Here is a 19,618-nt window from a genome sequence, read left to right as displayed (position 1 = left end):
ATGTGTTCACGAGGGTAGGGGAGCGGGGATAATATTAATAAACATCACGTCGGGGTACTAAGAGTATTAGAAATAGTAAAGAACTTAGAACTTGTAACATAACCAATTGAAGAAAAAATGGATTAAAACCATAGGGTTTATATATGTGAATATATATATATATACCCACAGGTGTAAGAACTATGTACAGTTAAATTTAATAAAAATTGAGTCACCATGAATACAATCACCATAATATTATGAATGAAATATGTACAATTGTGGAAATAAATATATAAATATAAATATATATATATAATAATGGTAGAGTCATCTAAAGGAAAATGCATAGACCTTGGAGTGTAATATTGGAGGGAAAGAATACCCAATGATAAGAGAACAAGGGTATAATGCATATTTAAAACATCAGTAATAATAGAAATGTTAAACAAGTGGTCACAAAAGATGTTTGAGCATATAGAGTAATTGTCTTTTCTAAAAACAAAAAATATTATACACTATGTAAATTCTAGATTAAGCATAATATTATTTCCTTGAGAGAGAGAAATGCCACAGATGGTATTAGATCTAAGGTTACAATATTATGGCCTTTGAGATGAATACAATTATGTAGAATAACAATGTTTGCATTTACATGTGCACACACACAAAGAGAGAGAGAATAGTAGAGGACATGTGTAGGACAAACAAGATGACAGAGCCCCAAAATACACATCTTTGAGAAAAAGAGATTTATTTGCACTTGGGACAAATAGAACAAATACTGACCAGAGAGTTGTTGGAAATGATGAGGAAACCACAAACAAATTCATAAATTTATGCGTAGGGCATGAACAATTACTAAAATGATTGTTGAACAACAAGAACAAGTAATTAAAAATTTAACTAATAGATCAAACCCCGAGAAAATAGATATAGTTAGAGATGAGGAAAATAAAGGTTAAACATCTAAATGCAAAACTACTAAAGAAAGGGATGAGAGAAAAGAGGAGAATTTTAGTAAAGAAGAGGAGCATAGCTCCTACAAAATGCAAGAAAAAAAGGGAAAGGGGATAAAGTGGAACTTCATGGAGATTTCTGAAAAATTAGATCCCCAAATTTTGATGGAGAGATGAAAGAAGCAGTTGAAGCTTGGTTGCTTAATATTAATCAATACTTTTAGGTATATGACTTTTTCACAAATTTGAAATTCAGGTTGGTCATATATCAATTAAAAGGGAAAAGATACTTTATAGTCAGAGGAAATGAGGATGGTTCACAATGTAGAAAATAAGAAGTTTGATTGGGAGGAATTCTAGAGTTTGTTTAAGGTGAAATAATTAACTGAACTCTATTTTGATGATAATGCTAACAAATTTCAAGACCTTAAGCCGGGGAAAATGAAAATGGATGAAATAGTAGCTATGTTTACTCAATTTTGTGTTATGTCCCATACCCTAAGGATTACAAGGAAAAAGTGCAATGCATTTTAAATTGTCTACCACTCTCTTTTAAGGAGAGAATAAAATATGATAATCCAAAGACAATGGAGGAGGCCATTATAAAAGATCAAATTTTTTATCAATAAGCAAGAAGATAAATGAAAACCAAAAATATTAGTCTTGGAAGAAAAAAGAAAGAATAAATCAAGGAGAAAAGAATGGGAAATTCGGGCTATTTTAATACCCTGAAAAGAGTAATTAGAGGTAGAATTGGAACAAAATTAGCAACCAAGCAACTAGCTCCTAGAATCAACCCCAAGTTAGAGCTAAGGAAGAAAATTCCAAAATAAGGGGTAATGGAAATGACAAAAAATGCATAAGGTGTTGGGGTTGCAAAGAACCCCATTTATTGAGAAATTTTTCTTACATCAACTAAAGTGTGAAAAGCCTACAACATCTAAAAGAAGCTTCTATAGTTAATTACATAAATAAAAATATAACAAGTATCGGCACAACTTTGGAAGGAAGTCAAACATAAAATTATTCCTTAATGGTGGAAATAGAAGGTACTATTCTTAGCTAGTCTATTTTCGTAATGATATATATGTGCACTAGCCTCAGTTATTTTAGTCCCCAAGTGGTAGAAAAGTGTAAATTAAAGTCTAAAAAGTACAATAATTCATGATTCATTCAACTATCCATGGGAAAAAAAATAAAAGTGACAAATGTGGTGAAGGAATGTTGATTGTCATTGAATGGAAATCAAACTACCATAAATTTAAATATATTACCTTTGCGGTCCTATCATATGTTGGTATGGATGGATTGGTTCCATGGAAATTGAGCAATTGTTGACTATTTAAATAAAACTATCACCTCGATAACATAAATGGAGAGGTGCAAACTATAATGGGAATAACAATGCCTATCTCTATATGACCAATATCAACATTGGAGCTAAAGAGGGTTGCAAGAAAAGGATGCCAATTTTTTCCCATCCGAGTGGAAGATTAGTGAAGAAATAAAGAAGACATATCTGTAGATGATTTGGAATTTATTCAAGATTACTCAGATGTGTTTCTAGATTATATTTCAGGTCTACATCCAAAAAGGGATATAGATTTCGCTATATAGTAAATATTGAGAGAAGCTCGAGTATCGAAGGCTCCTTATCAAATGAGTGTCTCGAAGCTGGTGGAGTTAAAAATGTAGCTAAAGAAACTTCTTAATAAAGGGTATATCTAGCCTAGTGTCATTATTGGGTGCCTCAGTTCTCTTTGTTAAAAATAAGGATGGGGTGTTTAAACTATGCATTTATTACCACCAATTTAATAAATTAACTATTAAAAGTAACTATCCCCTTCTAGGGATTGATGACTTGTTTCGACAATTCAAGGGAGCAACATTGTTTTAAAAAATAGACCTAAAATCCAATTACGACCAGCTGAGGATTAAATAAGAGGACATACCCAAGACAACTTTCAGAACAAGATACAGGCATTACAAATTTACAATGCTACCATTTGGACATACGAATGCACTTGATACTTTCTTGTGTTTGATGAACATCGTGTTTAGTAAGTTTTTTGATATATTTGTACTGATCTTTATAGAATATATATTGGTATTCCAAGACATTGGAATAAAAAAAGAATCACTTGTAAATAGTGCTATAGACCCTATGCGACCACTAGCTATAAGCTAGAGTTAGAAAGTGCAAATTTTATTAAGACAATGTGAAGGGTAATATTATTACCACAAGAGAGATATCACATAGGGTCATTTTCCTAGAGAAGTCGTCGTAGCCCCAGCATATTTTTGCTGAAGGTATGGAATTACTTGCTCATTTTCACCAAGAAAAGGGAACAATCCCTCCAACAATTATTGTTGATGAGAATCTATATTTATTAAAGCCTTGGATTTTTTTTAACAATGTCTCTGGTGACCCATGTCTCAAGAATGGGGGAGATTTTTCTCTGTTTCTATCTACCTCTCATTTTTTTAATTTCAAAATGGGATATGCTCCACGTAAAAATAATCAAGATGAACTTATGACATGTAAAAACATGATGAGTTTTTCCAAGGAAAAAGGATTCCCTCAAATTCAATTTTGCAGCAATTCAATGCTCGCAGTAAATTGGCTTAAAAAGCAACAAGCATGCATAAACTTTCTACTAGTTCCCATCTTGGAAGAATTAAGGAGGATTAAAGACTCATAATATTCCTTTGTATGTTTGCACATTAATAGGTGTTGAAATTGGTTGGCTGATAGGCTTTCTAAAGTAGGCCTAAACGTGGAATTTTATGCAACCATCTCACAGAATAGAAGAAGAAATAGATCAAAGACTTCAAAATAAGCCTCCTCGAAGGGGAAACCTCCTTTACATTACACAAATGAACAATTACTCAATGATACAAATGACAAGACCGATCCGAGATAACAATAGTAATTTAAGGGCACAACAATAATAATAGTGGCATTCTGTGGGGCACAATAATAACAATATGGGCACCACATGGGCACACAAATAACAATATGGGGACTACAAGGGCACAACAATAACAATAAGGGGGTTTCACTAATACCGATAATGGGCTACACTTGTAGTATGGGAACCTAACGTGCCCCTCTCCTCCAAAAAAGTGTTGTCCTAAACTCTTGAGTAATTTTGGATGCTTTTGTATAAGATTATCATCCTCCCATATCGAATCTTTAGTGCATAAGTTCTTCCACTTGATGAGATACTCTAAAATTGAATGATTCTTAGATGATACGAATGACAAGACCTCTTTTTTATATATAGAAGTCTAAGGGGTTCCAACATAATCAGAGCCTACATAACAATAATATTATAGGTGTAGAAAAATAACAATAATGGGTTTTTATGGGGCACAATAATAACAACACATGGACTAAATGGGCGGAACAATACAATAAGGGGCTTGCACTAATAACAATAAGGCGATACACTAGTAGTATATGGACCTAACATGCTCCTCTCCTCCAAAAAATTGTTGTGGTGTCAACCTTGTAGGTTGTGGAGGGCTAAGAGCAGCAACACTTCCATCTTTATATTCATGAGTGGTAGGATTCCTATCGTTGATCCCAGAAAAAAAAATCTATAGATAAAATGCCATGATGACTTGTTTGAAGCAGCGAAACCCTAGAACCCAAAGCTCTGATACCAAATATTATGGAACCAACTCACAAAATATAAGAAGGGATGATAAATGACTTCAAAATAAGCCTCCTCGAGGGGGGAACCTCCTTTACATTACACAAAGAGACCTAACATGGAACAAGGTCTATGACACATGTAGGAGTGACGCAAAGGATCTGCATATGAGCACTATCATAGGACAAACATACATTAGATTGTACATGAAGAAATGACCTTTTTTTTTTACACAACCTCTTCATATCCAATACTTGGAATCCTACAGTCCATGTTGCTAATTTTTTGGTCGAATAAGGGTGAAAATAATTATCTCTTTTTCACAAATTTTTGTTGTAAGCATATTCTATACCACCACTTCTGAATATCTAAAGGCAAGGCTTAAAAAAAATACACAAAAACTTGACACTCAAAATTGTATCTTCGAAAACACCCTTATATGAAAAATCTTATTTTGTATCATTTTTTAATTGAATTAAAAAAGAAGAAATGGTTCTTTCCCATTTTAATCCCACATTTTTAATCTTATTTTTTATTCTACATTCTTTCTCTAACCCTTTTTTATCCTATTTTTAAATCTTATTTTCTTTACTCTTCTTTTTGTAATAATGGTTATGAAAAACATATATATTATTGTTGAAATTATGAAATTAAAATAAAAAAGGAAAATTTGATTAACTACTAAGATTAAATTTAAAGTTTAATCTATCAATTTATGAATAAGTATGACAAAAAAACAATACTTTATTTATGCACGATGAGGCATCTACATAAATCTTTTATTAAAAAATAAAAATTTACAAAACCTCTTTTCCAAAAGATGGCTATAAATTTTTTTACAAATTGGAATGGCCATAAACAAACCTAAAAACAAAATAACTTTAGTACACATCACATAAAATCAATAAAGATATAAGAATTTGATAAATTTAATTAATAAAAATAATTAAAAATAAAATATTTTTTAATGATGGGTAGATGATTATTATATTTTAGAATTCTATATTTACAATTAATTGATAAGTATATAAATACTGGTTTAATATACAAAATAAAAAAATGTTAAAATTTTATAAATATAAATAATATTAACAGGAACTCGATTAATCTTAATTTTGTGTTTAAAAGAATCAATTCTTTTATAGTAAAAATATTTTTTCAAATTTTATACTAAAAAAATTTACATCTTAAAAAATTATATCCTACTTACAAAATGCAAAACTAACAGAAACCTAAACCTATATTAATATTATATAAAATTATGATTTCATACATATGTATATTAACTCAATACATATGCACATTAACTTTGTTCAAAACATCAGTAAATCTTTAAAGTTAAAAAATCTCCAAGTTTTTATAAATATGAATAATATTATCCATAGCTAAATTTTTCTTTTTCCTTAAGTTAAAAGAATAAAATCTTTCCAAATACAAATTTTCCTTCATATTTTACACTCCTAAAATATTTACATGGTGAGAAATTATATCTTGCTGGCAAATGCAAAATTGACATAAACCTATGTTGACATTATATAGAATTATGATTTCACATATGTAAGTTAACTCAACACATATGCCAGTCAACTTTGTTCAAAACCATTATTATATTGATAAATTAATTCAACACTTATGCCAGTCAACTTTGTTCAAAACAATTATTAGTTGATAAATTAATTTATTATCAAATATATGATCCACTGAGAATGTGTTTACATAATACTTCATACGGCCACGACGGCATTGAGGATAGGTTTACATAATACTTCATACTTCCACTATGACCAATTTAGCTGTCCCATAAGTTTTACCATCAAAGGATTACCTTAATTAATCAATGGAATCAAAACAGGTTAGATCACGGTTTTCCACAACGGCAGCTCGCTAAAGGAATTTTTCCCAATATAATGGAATATATATATATATTAGAATTTAGAAGATTATCTTAATTAATTAAATGTGTCAAAATATTATAGATGTTAGATTATTGAGTTTTAGTGTTTGGAATTTATTTGTAAAGAGTTTTATTCTTGTTGAAATTTTTGGAGGTGTCACCATTTCGGGGTAACGTAGGAAGATATAAGCAATAAAAAATCAAGTTTTATCACCAATTTCTGTTTCTGGAGTTTTGGTTTTTGCAATAGATTTGCAAAAATTCTCATTAGTGTTCAAATATTTGGAGGCATCACTCATAGGCCCTTAGTGTTAAAAGATACAATCAATAAAAAAACAAGTTACATCACCAAGAAAAATACAAACAATAAAAAACAAGTGCATCACCAATTCCAACTTTTAAAATTTTGGTATTTGAAATCAATTTACAAAAATCCCACCATAGTGTAGTTCTCACACTGTCTAACTAAAAGGATTGTTGCAATACAATATAAGGCAAATAATTGGGATCGTTGCATTACGATATAAGGCAAATAATTTCGGAACACTAAAATTGATTTCTTAATCTACAATTATTAACACACAAAGCCCACAATTTATACAAAACCCAACCATAGCAGAACCAGTGATCTACTTGCAGATCTGACAAATTAAAAACAGAGAATAACAGAACAGACCACAGACACACAAACTAGAATAATAGAGGTCTGCAAACAATACCACTAACTTTATTATGAAAAAGAGATGAGCATTTTATAAACAATGCAATCATTCTCTGTATTACAAAAGATAAAATCAAACTACATAATTAGATAAAGCCAATATATTTTAGATGTTTCCTTTTTTTCCTAATTTTTCAGATGTTTCCCTCTTTTCTATTCTTGGATGTTTCCAATGAAATAGTACGCTTTTTCTTGGTTGCCCAGTCAGTGAGATGTTGCTGATTTTTGTGTTCCTTCTGGTTGCCCAATTCCTCCCTGTTTAGATCAGGAAGCGTCTCGGCTTCCTCCACCAACTGCGGGAAATTGCGTTGCAATGTTTCTGCACTGATCCATTTTGCCTGTGCTGGTGTGTGTCCCTTCCGACCAACCAAATATGAGAAGTATGGCTGATGTCGTGTATCCCGTTTCTTGAAGTCCAGAATTGTATCTTTGAGCAGAGGAGGCTGAAAATCTGAAATATTATCAACCGGATCATGAATTGTAACAGATTCCTCAAGGAGAGGAGGTTCAAATAATTTGAGATTATTAACATTAAGAACATCGTGGATGCCAAGCTGGGAAGGCAAGTCCTAGCGATATGCATTTTCTCCAATGCGTTCCAGAATAGTATATGGGCCATATCTCAGAGGGTGCAGCTTATGATGCTGGCCCTTGAAGCATTGCTTGTCCAACAAGAGCCACACACGATCTCCAGGTTGAAAAGACAAGTGTGTTCGCTGCTTGTCATGTCTCTGTTTGGCACGATCTTGGGCTGCTTGCAAAGCAGCAGTTACTTGAGCTTGGCGTTGAGAAATGGAGTGTATAAAATGATGAGCTGATTTTTGTTCCTGTTGTTGATGTGCAGACCCAGAAGGGGTGATTGTCAATGGCATCTCAGAGGGTGCACTTGGTTGAAACCCCAAGCAAACCTCAAAAGGTGAGAAACCAGTTGAGGAGTGTGTTGCTCAATTGTAACTATGTTGAATGATGTGCAAATATGTATCCCACTGTTTGTTTTTGGAAAAGTAGCTGCGAAGTGAGTGAACCAAAGTACGATTGACAACTTCGGTTTGTCCATCTGTTTGTGGGTGGAAGGCAGTGGAGAAACGAAGTTGGCAACCCAACAAAGACCAAAGAGTAGGCCAAAAGGTACTGAGAAAGCGAGAATCACGATCTGAAATAATGCTACTTGGCAAACCAAAGTGTGGCCATACATGATGGAAGAAGAGATCCGGAGTTTGAGCAGCAGAAGTAGTCTTATGACAAGGCAAAAATATAGCCATCTTGGAGAAACGACATACCACTACCCAGATAGCATCATGTTTACGAAAAGTAGTAGGAAGGCCACTTAAAAAGTCCATGGAAATGGATTCCCAAGGACGAGAGGGAATTGGTAATGGCTGATACAAACCATGCTTACGATTTGAGGGCTTGCTTTGTGAACAAAGAGAACATGCACGAATGAATTTTTCCACTTGCTTTGGTAAGGCAGGCCAATAGAAGTGGCGTTGAAGATTGAGAATGGTCTTGGCTGTGCCAAAGTGCCCTCCGCAGGAAGAGGCATGTGCTTCACGGATGAGAATGAGACGATCATCAGATTGTGGCACACATAGTTGGTTCAATTTATACAACCAACCATCACGAAGGGTATAATCAAGAAAGGGAGTTTGGTTGATGACTGTAGGGTGTTGCAAAGCTTCCCATATCTCACCAAAGACCGGATCTGTTGCATACATATCTTTCCAAGCATCATATGCAGCACAACGCACCTCTAGAATGTGTAGGACCTGAGCAGGCGGTCGACTTAACAAATCAGCCATCTTATTACTTGTCCCCTTCTTGTATTTAATCACCAGATGGAATTGTTGAATGTAAGAAGCCCACTTTAAATGGCGTTGCTCTTGAATCTTTTGTTGTGAGTTGATGAAGATTAGCGGATGATGATCTGTATGGAGGATGGTCTCTTTGCCAAGAATGTAATGGCGCCATTGCTTCAAAGCTTGCACTAAACTGTAGAATTCCTTGTCATAGGTGCTATACATGAGCTTAGCATCCGCAAGTGCCTCAGAATGGTATGCCACAGGGTGGCCTCCCTGTTTAAGAACAGCTCCAATGGCGAATTGAGAGGCATCAGTTTCCATCTCAAATGGTTGATTCATATCTGGCAAACGAAGAACAGGAGCAGAGCATAAGGCACTCTTGAGTTGAGCAAAATGTTTCTCAGATTCGGCATCCCAAATAAACTTTGCTTGATGAGACAACTGGTGCAAAGGGCGAGCCAACTGTGAAAAATGAGAGACAAACTTTCTGTAGAAATTAATACCTCCCATGAAGCTCTTGAGGTCATGTGCATTGGAAGGGGCTGGCCATTGTGCCAAGGCTTGTACACGAGAGGGATCTGGGCGAACCCCTTTGTTGTCAATAATAAATCCCAAATATTGAACTGATGTTTGTCCAAAATAGGATTTCTTTTCTTTGACCTGAAGGTGATGTGCTCGCAATAACTCAAGTATGGTGCGAACATGCTGAAGATGGTCTTCCCAAGATTTACTGAATACTAAAATGTCATCAAGGTAGATGACCACAAACTTACCCAAATGTGCCCTGAAAACATCATTAATGAATCTCATAAAGGTGGCCGGTGCGTTGGTCAGTCCAAATGGCATGACCAACCATTCAAATAGCCCAAACTTTGTTTTAAAAGCCGTTTTCCATGTGTCAGCTGCATGCATGCGAACTTGATGGTAGCCTGCAGTTAAATCCATCTTTGTGAAGAAACAAGCCCCGTGTAAATGGTCCAACAAATCCTCAATGCGGGGAAGGGGGTAGCGGTTTTTAACAGTGGCTTTATTAAGGGCTCGATAGTCTGTCACGAGGCGCCATTCAGAAGTATCTTTTTTTGGAATAATAAAAGCTGGAGATGCACATGGCGAGGATGACGTCTGAATATGATCGGATGTCAACAATTCTTCAATTTGGCGTTCTATCTCCTTTGCCTCTCGAGGAGCAAGGCGATAAGATGGGGCATTGGGTAAGGAAGCACCAGGAATAAGATCAATGTGGTGTTCAACAGAGCGTGCTGGAGGCAGCCCTGTGGGTTGGGTGAAGACATCTGCAAATTCATGGAGTAGAGGAGCCATTGAAGGAGGGACTGGATTGGTAAGGTTGTCGGGCTTGACAGGGCGAACCAAGCACAAAGAAACATCTTGGTTTAAATTGACTCTCATAATGGAAGCTTTGCCAATGGAAGGTTGGGTTGATGTGCTAGCTGAGGATGTGAGCACATAGGTGCGCCCATCGTGCTGCAAGTGGTATTGGTGATCTGTAGCATGATAAACAGCATGTCGAGCCTCTTGGTATGGAATTCCTAGCAATAAATCAACACAATCTAGAGGAGAAACATCACATACCACAGTATCACGAAAAGGTCCAATAGCAAAGGTGACAGCACAACATTGTGAGATGGTAAGACGAGGACCGTCCTTTCTGACCCAACCAAGCTGATACGGGTGGGGGTGAGTAGTGGTGGGAAGGCACAGACGTTCAACTAAGTCTTGTGACACAAGATTTTTTTGACTCCCATTGTCAAGAATAAGCGTGGCCAACTCATGTTTGATTTGACAATTATGGGTAAACAAAGGCGTAACAGAGGTGTTTGGTGCATTAGCAGTCATGAGGATGAGAGAGGGGTCCACCTCTGTCGGATTTTCGAGAGAAACAGCTGGAAGTGGGGTAGTGGCCGTTGGTTGTTCGACCTCTGTAAAAAGAGTTTTCTGGGGGCGGGGATTTTTCAATACTCGACAATCTGCAGAATCATGTGAGTTGGTCTTGTGAAATGTGCACCAGGGGGTGCGGGGAGGTGTGGGGGATGAGGCAGAGGCGACATTAGAAGAACCAAAGGAAGATGGACCATTTCTGGCTTGAGGATATCGGATTCGAGTACCCACTTTGTGTTCCACCGCCAGAGCCCGAATAAAGGCCTTGTCTAATGAAGCACTATCAAACAACTCAACTTCACGACGAAGAAGCATTAGCAAACCAGAATTAAATTTGATAATTAGTACCTCTTCTGGATCGGATATATGGAGTTGAATGCGCAACTTGCAGAAGACATCAATGTAGGCTTGCACTGATTGATTGGGTAGTTGTCGAAGCTGCAACCATTTGGCAAAGAGATTTCGTATATATCCTGGAGGATAGAAGCGTTCACGTAAGGCCTCGCAAAAGAGATTCCAAGATGTGATAGGCGTCGATTTGGTCTCGGCTTGTTCTCCAAGTTCCACAACCAAGGACATATTCTCAAGATGAGTATCCCACCATGTTTGTGCTAGGCCTTCCAATTGTAGACTGGCGATCTGAAGTTTCATCTCCTCCTCCATTGTTGGACAGGTTCTAAAATAGTTGGAGAGGCTGCGGATCCAAGAATCAACAGCCTCACCATTCATTTGCCCTGAGAATTTGGGTAGTTGAAAGCGTGTATCAAGCTGCATTTGCCCTGGAGGGCGTTGTTGTTGTTGCAGCGTAATTAGCTCTTGAAGAGCCCTAGCTAAATCATTCACTGGCGAGTGCATGATTGGAGTGAAATGTATGACCCTAAAAAAAAAAAATTCTTCGAACATGTGGATGGCTTCCAAGAACTTATGCTCTGATACCAATTGATCTACTTGCAGATCTGACAAATTAAAAACAGAGAATAACAGAACAGACCACAGACACACAAACTAGAATAACAGAGGTCTGCAAACAATACCACTAACTTTATTATGAAAAAGAGATGAGCATTTTATAAACAATGCAATCATTCTCTGTATTACAAAAGATAAAATCAAACTGCATAATTAGATAAAGCCAATATATTTTAGATGTTTCCTTTTTTTCCTAATTTTTCAGATGTTTCCCTCTTTTCTATTCTTGGATGTTTCCAATGAAATAGTACGCTTTTTCTTGGTTGCCCAGTCAGTGAGATGTTGCTGATTTTTGTGTTCCTTCTGGTTGCCCAACCAGACACGATCTACACAATAACCCCAACAATGGGTATATTTTAAATGGTGTTCTTGGAATCAGAAGATCCATAGATAGATTAGTAACAGCAGTTCCATCGTATTAATACTTAGTCACATTAAAGTGCTTATTAGGATCACAGAACGGTCGAACAAACGAAGAAAGCTGAAATCAGGCCCAACATGATTAGTTACTTTCAGGTGAGGAACGAATATTATTTAAATTCCGTTGGTACGTGGCTATAAGTGGTGATCTTTCACTTCCTTTTTGGCTTCCTTCTTTTTGTGATGCTCGTGGAAGACGTAGCCCCCTGCTCCCACTGCAGCCGTTGCTGCGATCTCCTCCTCAATCTTGTGTCTGTGCGCGTTCTCTGGATCCTTCTTTGCTTTATGTTTCTCGTACTGCATGCCGAAGGACCTAATTAGTAATCCTATAATTATATAGGCAAACGATATAAGCCTGGGAAATATATCTTTCCACTTGATCTAGTTTATCGATTTACTGAAAATTACAGAATAAGAGACAGATAAATAGTACCAGTGCAAAAGTTCCAGCGGCAACTGCTCCCAGTTCCCCTAAATGCTCCATTTCTTTATGATGCTTCTCCTCCCTTACCGCCTTCTCGTACGGCGTCGCTTCTGGGGCCGCGTTCTGGCTCTCTTCCTCCTTCTCATGGTGGTGGAAATGATGGTGGTGCTGGTGTTTATTCTCAGACATCCTTTCCAAAATCTCAATTACAATGGACAGAGACGAAATTCAGAAACTGAGTTGTACACCCTTTCAATGATCAAAAGAGAATTGAGTTGAATCACGATGGAATGAAAGGAGACGCAGAGACTCAAATTGCTGAGCAGATTAGATTGAGGAGATGGTAGGGATGTGGTGTTGTATATATAGCCAGAGCCTGAATATTAAACAGATAATACCGTGTGGAAACCGCGTTCACGCGTAAGAGAGCGTGTAGAGAGAGAGTTTAGTTACCAGAATGGCAGGTGCGACCGTATCTTATCCGGAGTGGACTGCCGAGGAACGTGCGTTTGATGTAACGTGCCGGTAACTCAAATAATAGAACATTATTAATTCATAAATTTATAGGGTGGCCTAAATTTTTAATTTTTTTTTATAGGTTAAGAGTTTGTTTTTTTTGGGATTTAAGGAAATAGATTAATAGTTTAAGATTTATAAAGTAGGAGTGAAAGGTTTTCTTTCCTATGGATCATCAATGAGGTAATTACATGGTTTTTTAATTATAGTGATGAGTGAACTTGCATATACAGAAAACAGCCAGCAATAATTATTCTAACTGTGAATCTATCATCTGAATTATAACTATTCTAACTGTAAATCTATCAACTGAATTATAATAAAATACTAATTTGAAAACTGAATTATAATGAAATTTCTAGCTGCGAAAAATATGACAATTGAGACTCTTTAGAATATGTCAATGGAGGAAGTGATGCATAACCACCGAACAACTAGAACTTTATCATTCCTGTGAAGAGTAGATAAAGTTTTTTTAATGCAAAGCATGGGACAGAGTCTATGGTTCATGCATGCTGTTTGTAATTGGTTTACAATTAACGGAAAAGAAGACTTTCGGGTTCATTGTGGGTTCAATCACATAGACTATTTAAAACAAAGACTTTCAAGTGCTCCACCGTTTCTTCTCTCGGCGGGTTATGTCAAGATGTGATGTTTTTTTTTTCCGAAGGTGGCAAAACCTATCAAACTCAGGTGTCAAACCAACAGTGAGAACAGCCATCTCTGGCTGCTATCCGCGAATGTCGGTTTGACTCATCACTGTTATCAAGGAAAACCACGCCACCTGTAATAACCCGCTGGTGGTCCATAAGGGAGCAGGGTTTCACTCCTGCCAGATGCCTCTGGGTCTTGGGCCGTTAACCTGTTTCCTTACGTCCGAGGAAGACGAGCTCTTTTTATTTCATCGCTCAGTAGGTTAGGTTATCTCCCGATGTGATATTTTTTTTGAAAAATAGCTTTGCGATTTACTTCCTCTCTTTGCTTTTTGTGAAAAATTGGTAGGGTATAAAGCTGCAATTTTTATTTATTTGTCATTTCGATTTGGATTTTCGGGACTTAATTTTGATTAGAATTAAATAGAAATTTCTGAAGAATTATTTTCATATATATTTATTTATTCTCATTTTGATTACGATTTTCGGGACTTAAATTTGATCAGAATTAAATAGAAATTTTTGAAGAATTATTTTCATACATATTTAAATTATAATAAATTTTTTTATCCTTGAATTTTTATTAAATTTATAAATATAAAAAAAAAAATAATTGGCTTATTATTAACTATTTTTTAAATAATTATGACTAAACTTTCTACAACTGAAATAATCAAAATTTTATTTAATTACTTAAAAAAGTTTTTACACAAATAAAATAGTGAAATCAATCAACTTTTATGATGAAAAAAAAATTAAAAAAAAATTGACAATGGAAACAATGAACTGCTGCTTAATTCCTCCACAGGAATAATTTTTTCCTGTGATGGTATTTCGGAAAAAGTATGAAAACGTTAGCTTTCTGACTTAACCACATATCCGTGGATATACCCAGCCAGAGAGAGATGTTTCGCTTCGAGATGTATGACAGTGCACTTCAAATTGATCATTTGTAATTTTTGAAAGAGGGGATTAAGCTTCAATCCAACATATCGATTACTATAGAGGATTAAGCTTCAATCCAACATACGCATTATAGAGGATTCAACTTCAATCCAACATATAGATTACTATAGTCCCTGGGCAGGGACTAATAAATAAGTATCCTCTACGACATAAAATAATAAATATTATCAAAAGAGAGATTTGATTTCCATCTCTATTTAGATTAAAAGGGATAAGACATTGTCTTCTTAAAAGGAAAATATATATATATATGTATTCTTTCTTAAAAAAAAATGGGGTAGGGTCGAACCCATGCTTGTATATAGAGACAGACTCACAAAAGAAATTATGTACAACACTTCTATAAATTAGCAGAGGAAGTAGTTGTTCCTAGATCCATCAACCCTCATGGGAACTTAATATATTAAGTGATATAAGAAATAAATTCATAGTTGAGTTCAGGTCGTCTTTTCATAGCATAGCACGAGAGGCTTATAGCCTCACAAATTCTCTTACACCGCGACCACACAACGACCGACCCTATATATTGGGGAAAATTTAAATAACCAATAAGAGATTCAGTGAGAGCCGATGTAAAGCCAAAATAAAAAACTAGCATTCAACCAAAAATAATATGTAAGAACCTGAAACCACGCCAAACAACCATGTGCGAGCAAAATTAACCAACTTCAAGCATACCTACATTATGGAAAAGAGAATAATAAAGAGTCAAAACTAAAGAAACCCTTGTTAATGAATATGAACCCCGTAGGTTAGGGATTTGGCATGTACCTGTACCTGACGTAGAGGAATCGATGCCATTTCTGGCGAAGAAAAAAAAGGACACAATGGAATAATAATCTTCTTACAATTAGAAAGCTCTAGTTAAAAGCCCAAAAAATAAAGTTTATAAAACACATTTCCAAAGACAGGGCTGGGTATCCAAGGGGTTAATTACCTCGAATATTTGGTCCTCTCAACACCTGAAAATGCTCGATAGAAACCCTAACTCCGTATCACAACATGGTGCCTTGTTTAAAACCCTTTCGCACTCAAACTCGGCCTTCCTGCCAAATAATAATTGGCCTAAGGTTATAATTTATTCAATTTTATATGTGAAAATTTTAATAAGATGGAACGTAATGACTTTGTAAGAAGTAAATATAAGGACTTTAGTCAGAAAAACTACAATAAAAGAACCGGCAAGACTGCGTTGGTGATGCAAGAGAAGTTAGCATAGCTGATAAAAGGAATCTTTGCGAGGGGTGAAATTATTGTCCCTCAAATTTGAGAAGAAAACCCTTAGGGTTTAGAAGAAGTAAAAAAAATCACGTAGAGATATTTCCTCTAGTTGAACAATGATGTTTAGTCAGCTAGACTAGGTAGTGTGGTGATCCTAACCTCCTCCCAATATATCTCGATTGTTCATCATGTACCATTAAATCTCAACTCTTAAGAGTAATAGCTAAGGTTATTTCCACATAAGTAACTAGGTCAATGCCAAATTATGTCAATATGTGTGAATGTAGACTAGGTAGGGTGGCTACTCTAACCTCCTCCTTACATATCTTGATTGTTCATCAGGTATCGTTAAATCCCAAGTGTTAAGAGTAATAGCTAAAGTGATTTCCACATAAGTAACTAGGTCGATGCCAAATTATGCCAACATGTGTGAATGTAGTGATGTGGCAGGTGGCTAGGTCACTAGTGTCTTTTCTCTTCAATAGAAACCAGTTTAACCAAATACATCCTCTAGACCATAGAGAAATAAGATAATTGATAGTTGAAGACTCATACTATTAGCGTAATGTGTTCACACGAACAAAGGGTGTTGATCATATTAATAAACCTAAGGTCTCAGAGTAAGAGCATTAGAAATAGAACTTGTAACATATCCAATGCAAGAAAAAATGGATTAAAACCATAGGGTTTATATTTGCGATAATATACGTATATATAGAGCCTAAGAGCTATGTATAGTTAAACTAACCAAAAAAATGAGTCGCCATGAATACAATCACCATAATATTATGAATTGAATATGTACCATAATGGAAAACTAAGCACACACACACACACACTATATATATATATATATATATATATATATATATATATATATATATATATAATGGTAGAGTCAACTAAATGAAAATGCATGGATCTTGGAGTGTAATATTGGAGGGAAAGAACATCCATGGTAGGAAAATAAGGTTACAATGCATATTTAAAACATCAGTAATAATATCAATGATAAACAAGTGGTAAGAAAAGATGTTTGAGCATATAGTGTAATTGTCTTTTCTAAAAACTAAAAATATTATACATTATGTAAATTTTAGATTAAGGGTAATATTATTTCCTTGAGAGAGAGAAATGTCATAGATGGTATTAGAGCTAAAGTTACAATATTATGGCCTTTGAGTTGAATATAGTTCTGTAGACTAACAATATTTGTATTTATACCCACGCATACACAAAGAGAGAGCGTGAGCATTAGTAGACTTGTGCAAGACAAACAAGATGACAGAACCCTAAAATACACATGTTAGAGAAGAAGAGATTTATGTGCACTTGCGACAACAAGAACACATACCAACCAAAGAGTTGTTGGAAATGATAAGGAACCCACAAACAAATTGATAAATTTATGTCTAGGGCATGAACAATTACTAAAATCAGCATTGAAAAACAAGAAAAACTAATTAAAAACTTAACTAATAAATCAAACCCGAAGAAAATATATATAGTTAGAGATGAGGAAAATTAGGGTGAAACATCTAAATACAAAACTACTGAAGAAAAGGTTGAGAGAAAACAAGAGAAGTTTACTAAAGAAGAGGAGCATAGCTCCTCCACAATCCAAGAAAAAAAGTGAAAGGTGATAAAGTGGAACTTCATGTAGATTTCTAAAAAATTAGCTACCTAAATTTTGATGGAAAGATGAAAGAAGCAGTTGAAGCTTGTTTTTTAATATTAATTGATACTTTTAAGTATATGAATTTTTGACATAGTTTATTTTCACGTTTTTCATGTATCAATTACAAGGAAAAGCTACTTTATGGTCAGAGTAAATGAGGATAGTTCACAATTTAGAAAATAAGAAGGTTGATTGGAGGAATTCTAGAATTTGTTAAGGGGAAATAATTAACTGAATTCTATTTTGATGATAAAGATAAAAAATTTCAAGACCTTAAGCTAGGGCAAATGAAAATGGATGAACTAGTAAATAAGTTTACTCATTTGTTGTGTTATGTCCCACACCGTAAGGACGACAAGGAAAAAGTACAATGCATTTTAAATTGTCTACCACTTTCTTTTAAGGAGAGAATAAATTATAACAATCCAAAGAAAATGGATGAGGCTATTATAAAAGATAGAATTTTTTTATCAATAGGCAGGAATGTAAATGAAAACCAAAAATATTGGTTTCAGAAGAAAAAAGATAGAATAACGCAAGGAGAAAAGAGTAGGAAATTAGGGCTATTTAAATAGTCTCAAAAGAATAATTAGAGGTAGAATTGGAACAAAATTAACAATCAAGCATCTAGAGCCGAGAATCAATCCCTTAGAGATGAAGAAGAAAAAGCCAAAATAAGGGGTAATGGAAATGACAAAGAATGCCTAAGGTTTCGGGGTTGCGAAGAACCCCATTTATTCAAAAAAAATTCGTACATCAACCAAAGTGTGAAAAACTTAAAACATCTAAGATAAGCTTCTATAGTTAATGACATAGATAAAAATATAACAAGTATCAACACAACGTTGAAAGGAAGTAAAGCATAACATTAGTCGATAATGGTGGAAATCGAAGGTCCTATTCTTAACTAGTCTATTTTTATATGGATATATATGTGCACTAGCATCAGTTATGTTAGTCCCCAAGTGGCAGAAAAGTGTAAATTAAAGTCTAGAAAGTAAATTAATGTGTGGTTCATTTAGCTATCCATGGTAACAAAAAGAAAAGTGTCATGTCGATTATGATTGAATGGGAATCAAACTATGATAAATTTAAATATACTACCTTTGGTGTCGTATGATATGTTGATAGGCATGGATTGGCTACATGGAAATTGAGAAATGGTTGACTATTTAAATAAAAATATCACCCAAATGACATAAATGGAGATGTGCAAATTATAAAGGGCATACCCAGGCCTATCTCTATGAGACCAATATCAACATTGTAGCTAAAGAGCGTTGCAAGAAAAGGATCCCAAATTTTTCCCATCCAAGTGGAAAATCATTGAAGAAATAAAACAGACATATCTGCAAATGAGTTAGAATTTATTTAAGATTACTCAGATGTGTTTCTAGATGATATTTCAGGGCTACGACCAACATGGGAGAGAGATTTCTATATATAGTAAGTATTGAGAGAAGCTTGAGTATCGAAGGCTCCATATCATATGAGTGTTTCGGAGCTGGTGGAGTTAAGAATGTAGCTAAAGGGACTTCTTAATAAAAGGTATATCTAGCTTAGTGTCATTATTTGGTGCCTTATTTCTTTTTGTTAAAAATAAGGATGGGATGTTTAAACTATGCATTGATTACCACCAATTTAATAAATTAACCATTAAAAGTAACTATCCCCTTCCAAGGATTGATGACTTGTTTGGACAAGTCAAGGGAGCAATTTTTTTTTTTAAATATACCTAAAATCCAATTACGACGAGCTAAGGATTAAGGAAGAAGAAATACCCACGATAACTTTCGGAACAAGATATGGGCATTACAAATTTACAATGTTACCATTTGCACCTACAAATTCACTTGCTAATTTC

General features: G+C 34.9%; 1 protein-coding gene across 1 annotated transcript; it reads right to left on the bottom strand.

Moving 5' to 3' along the window:
- Positions 1 to 12,195: 12,195 nt before the first annotated feature.
- LOC149201497 (abscisic stress-ripening protein 3-like) lies at positions 12,196 to 13,047 on the bottom strand. Its single transcript, XM_089399752.1, has 2 exons — positions 12,730 to 13,047; positions 12,196 to 12,593 (listed from the first exon to the last, which is right to left on the bottom strand). The coding sequence occupies exons 1-2, from the start codon at positions 12,907 to 12,909 to the stop codon at positions 12,432 to 12,434; spliced, it is 342 nt and encodes a 113-aa protein (XP_089255878.1). The 5' UTR covers positions 12,910 to 13,047; the 3' UTR covers positions 12,196 to 12,431.
- Positions 13,048 to 19,618: the final 6,571 nt, after the last annotated feature.

The sequence above is a fragment of the Pinus tabuliformis genome, chromosome 2_1 (assembly GCF_031772625.1).
Source record: "Pinus tabuliformis cultivar Carrire ecotype Pingquan chromosome 2_1, CPIR1, whole genome shotgun sequence".
NCBI lineage: Eukaryota > Viridiplantae > Streptophyta > Pinopsida > Pinales > Pinaceae > Pinus > Pinus tabuliformis.
The sequence above is the reverse complement of the archived record's forward strand: the minus strand, read 5'-3'. Positions and strand labels throughout refer to the sequence as shown.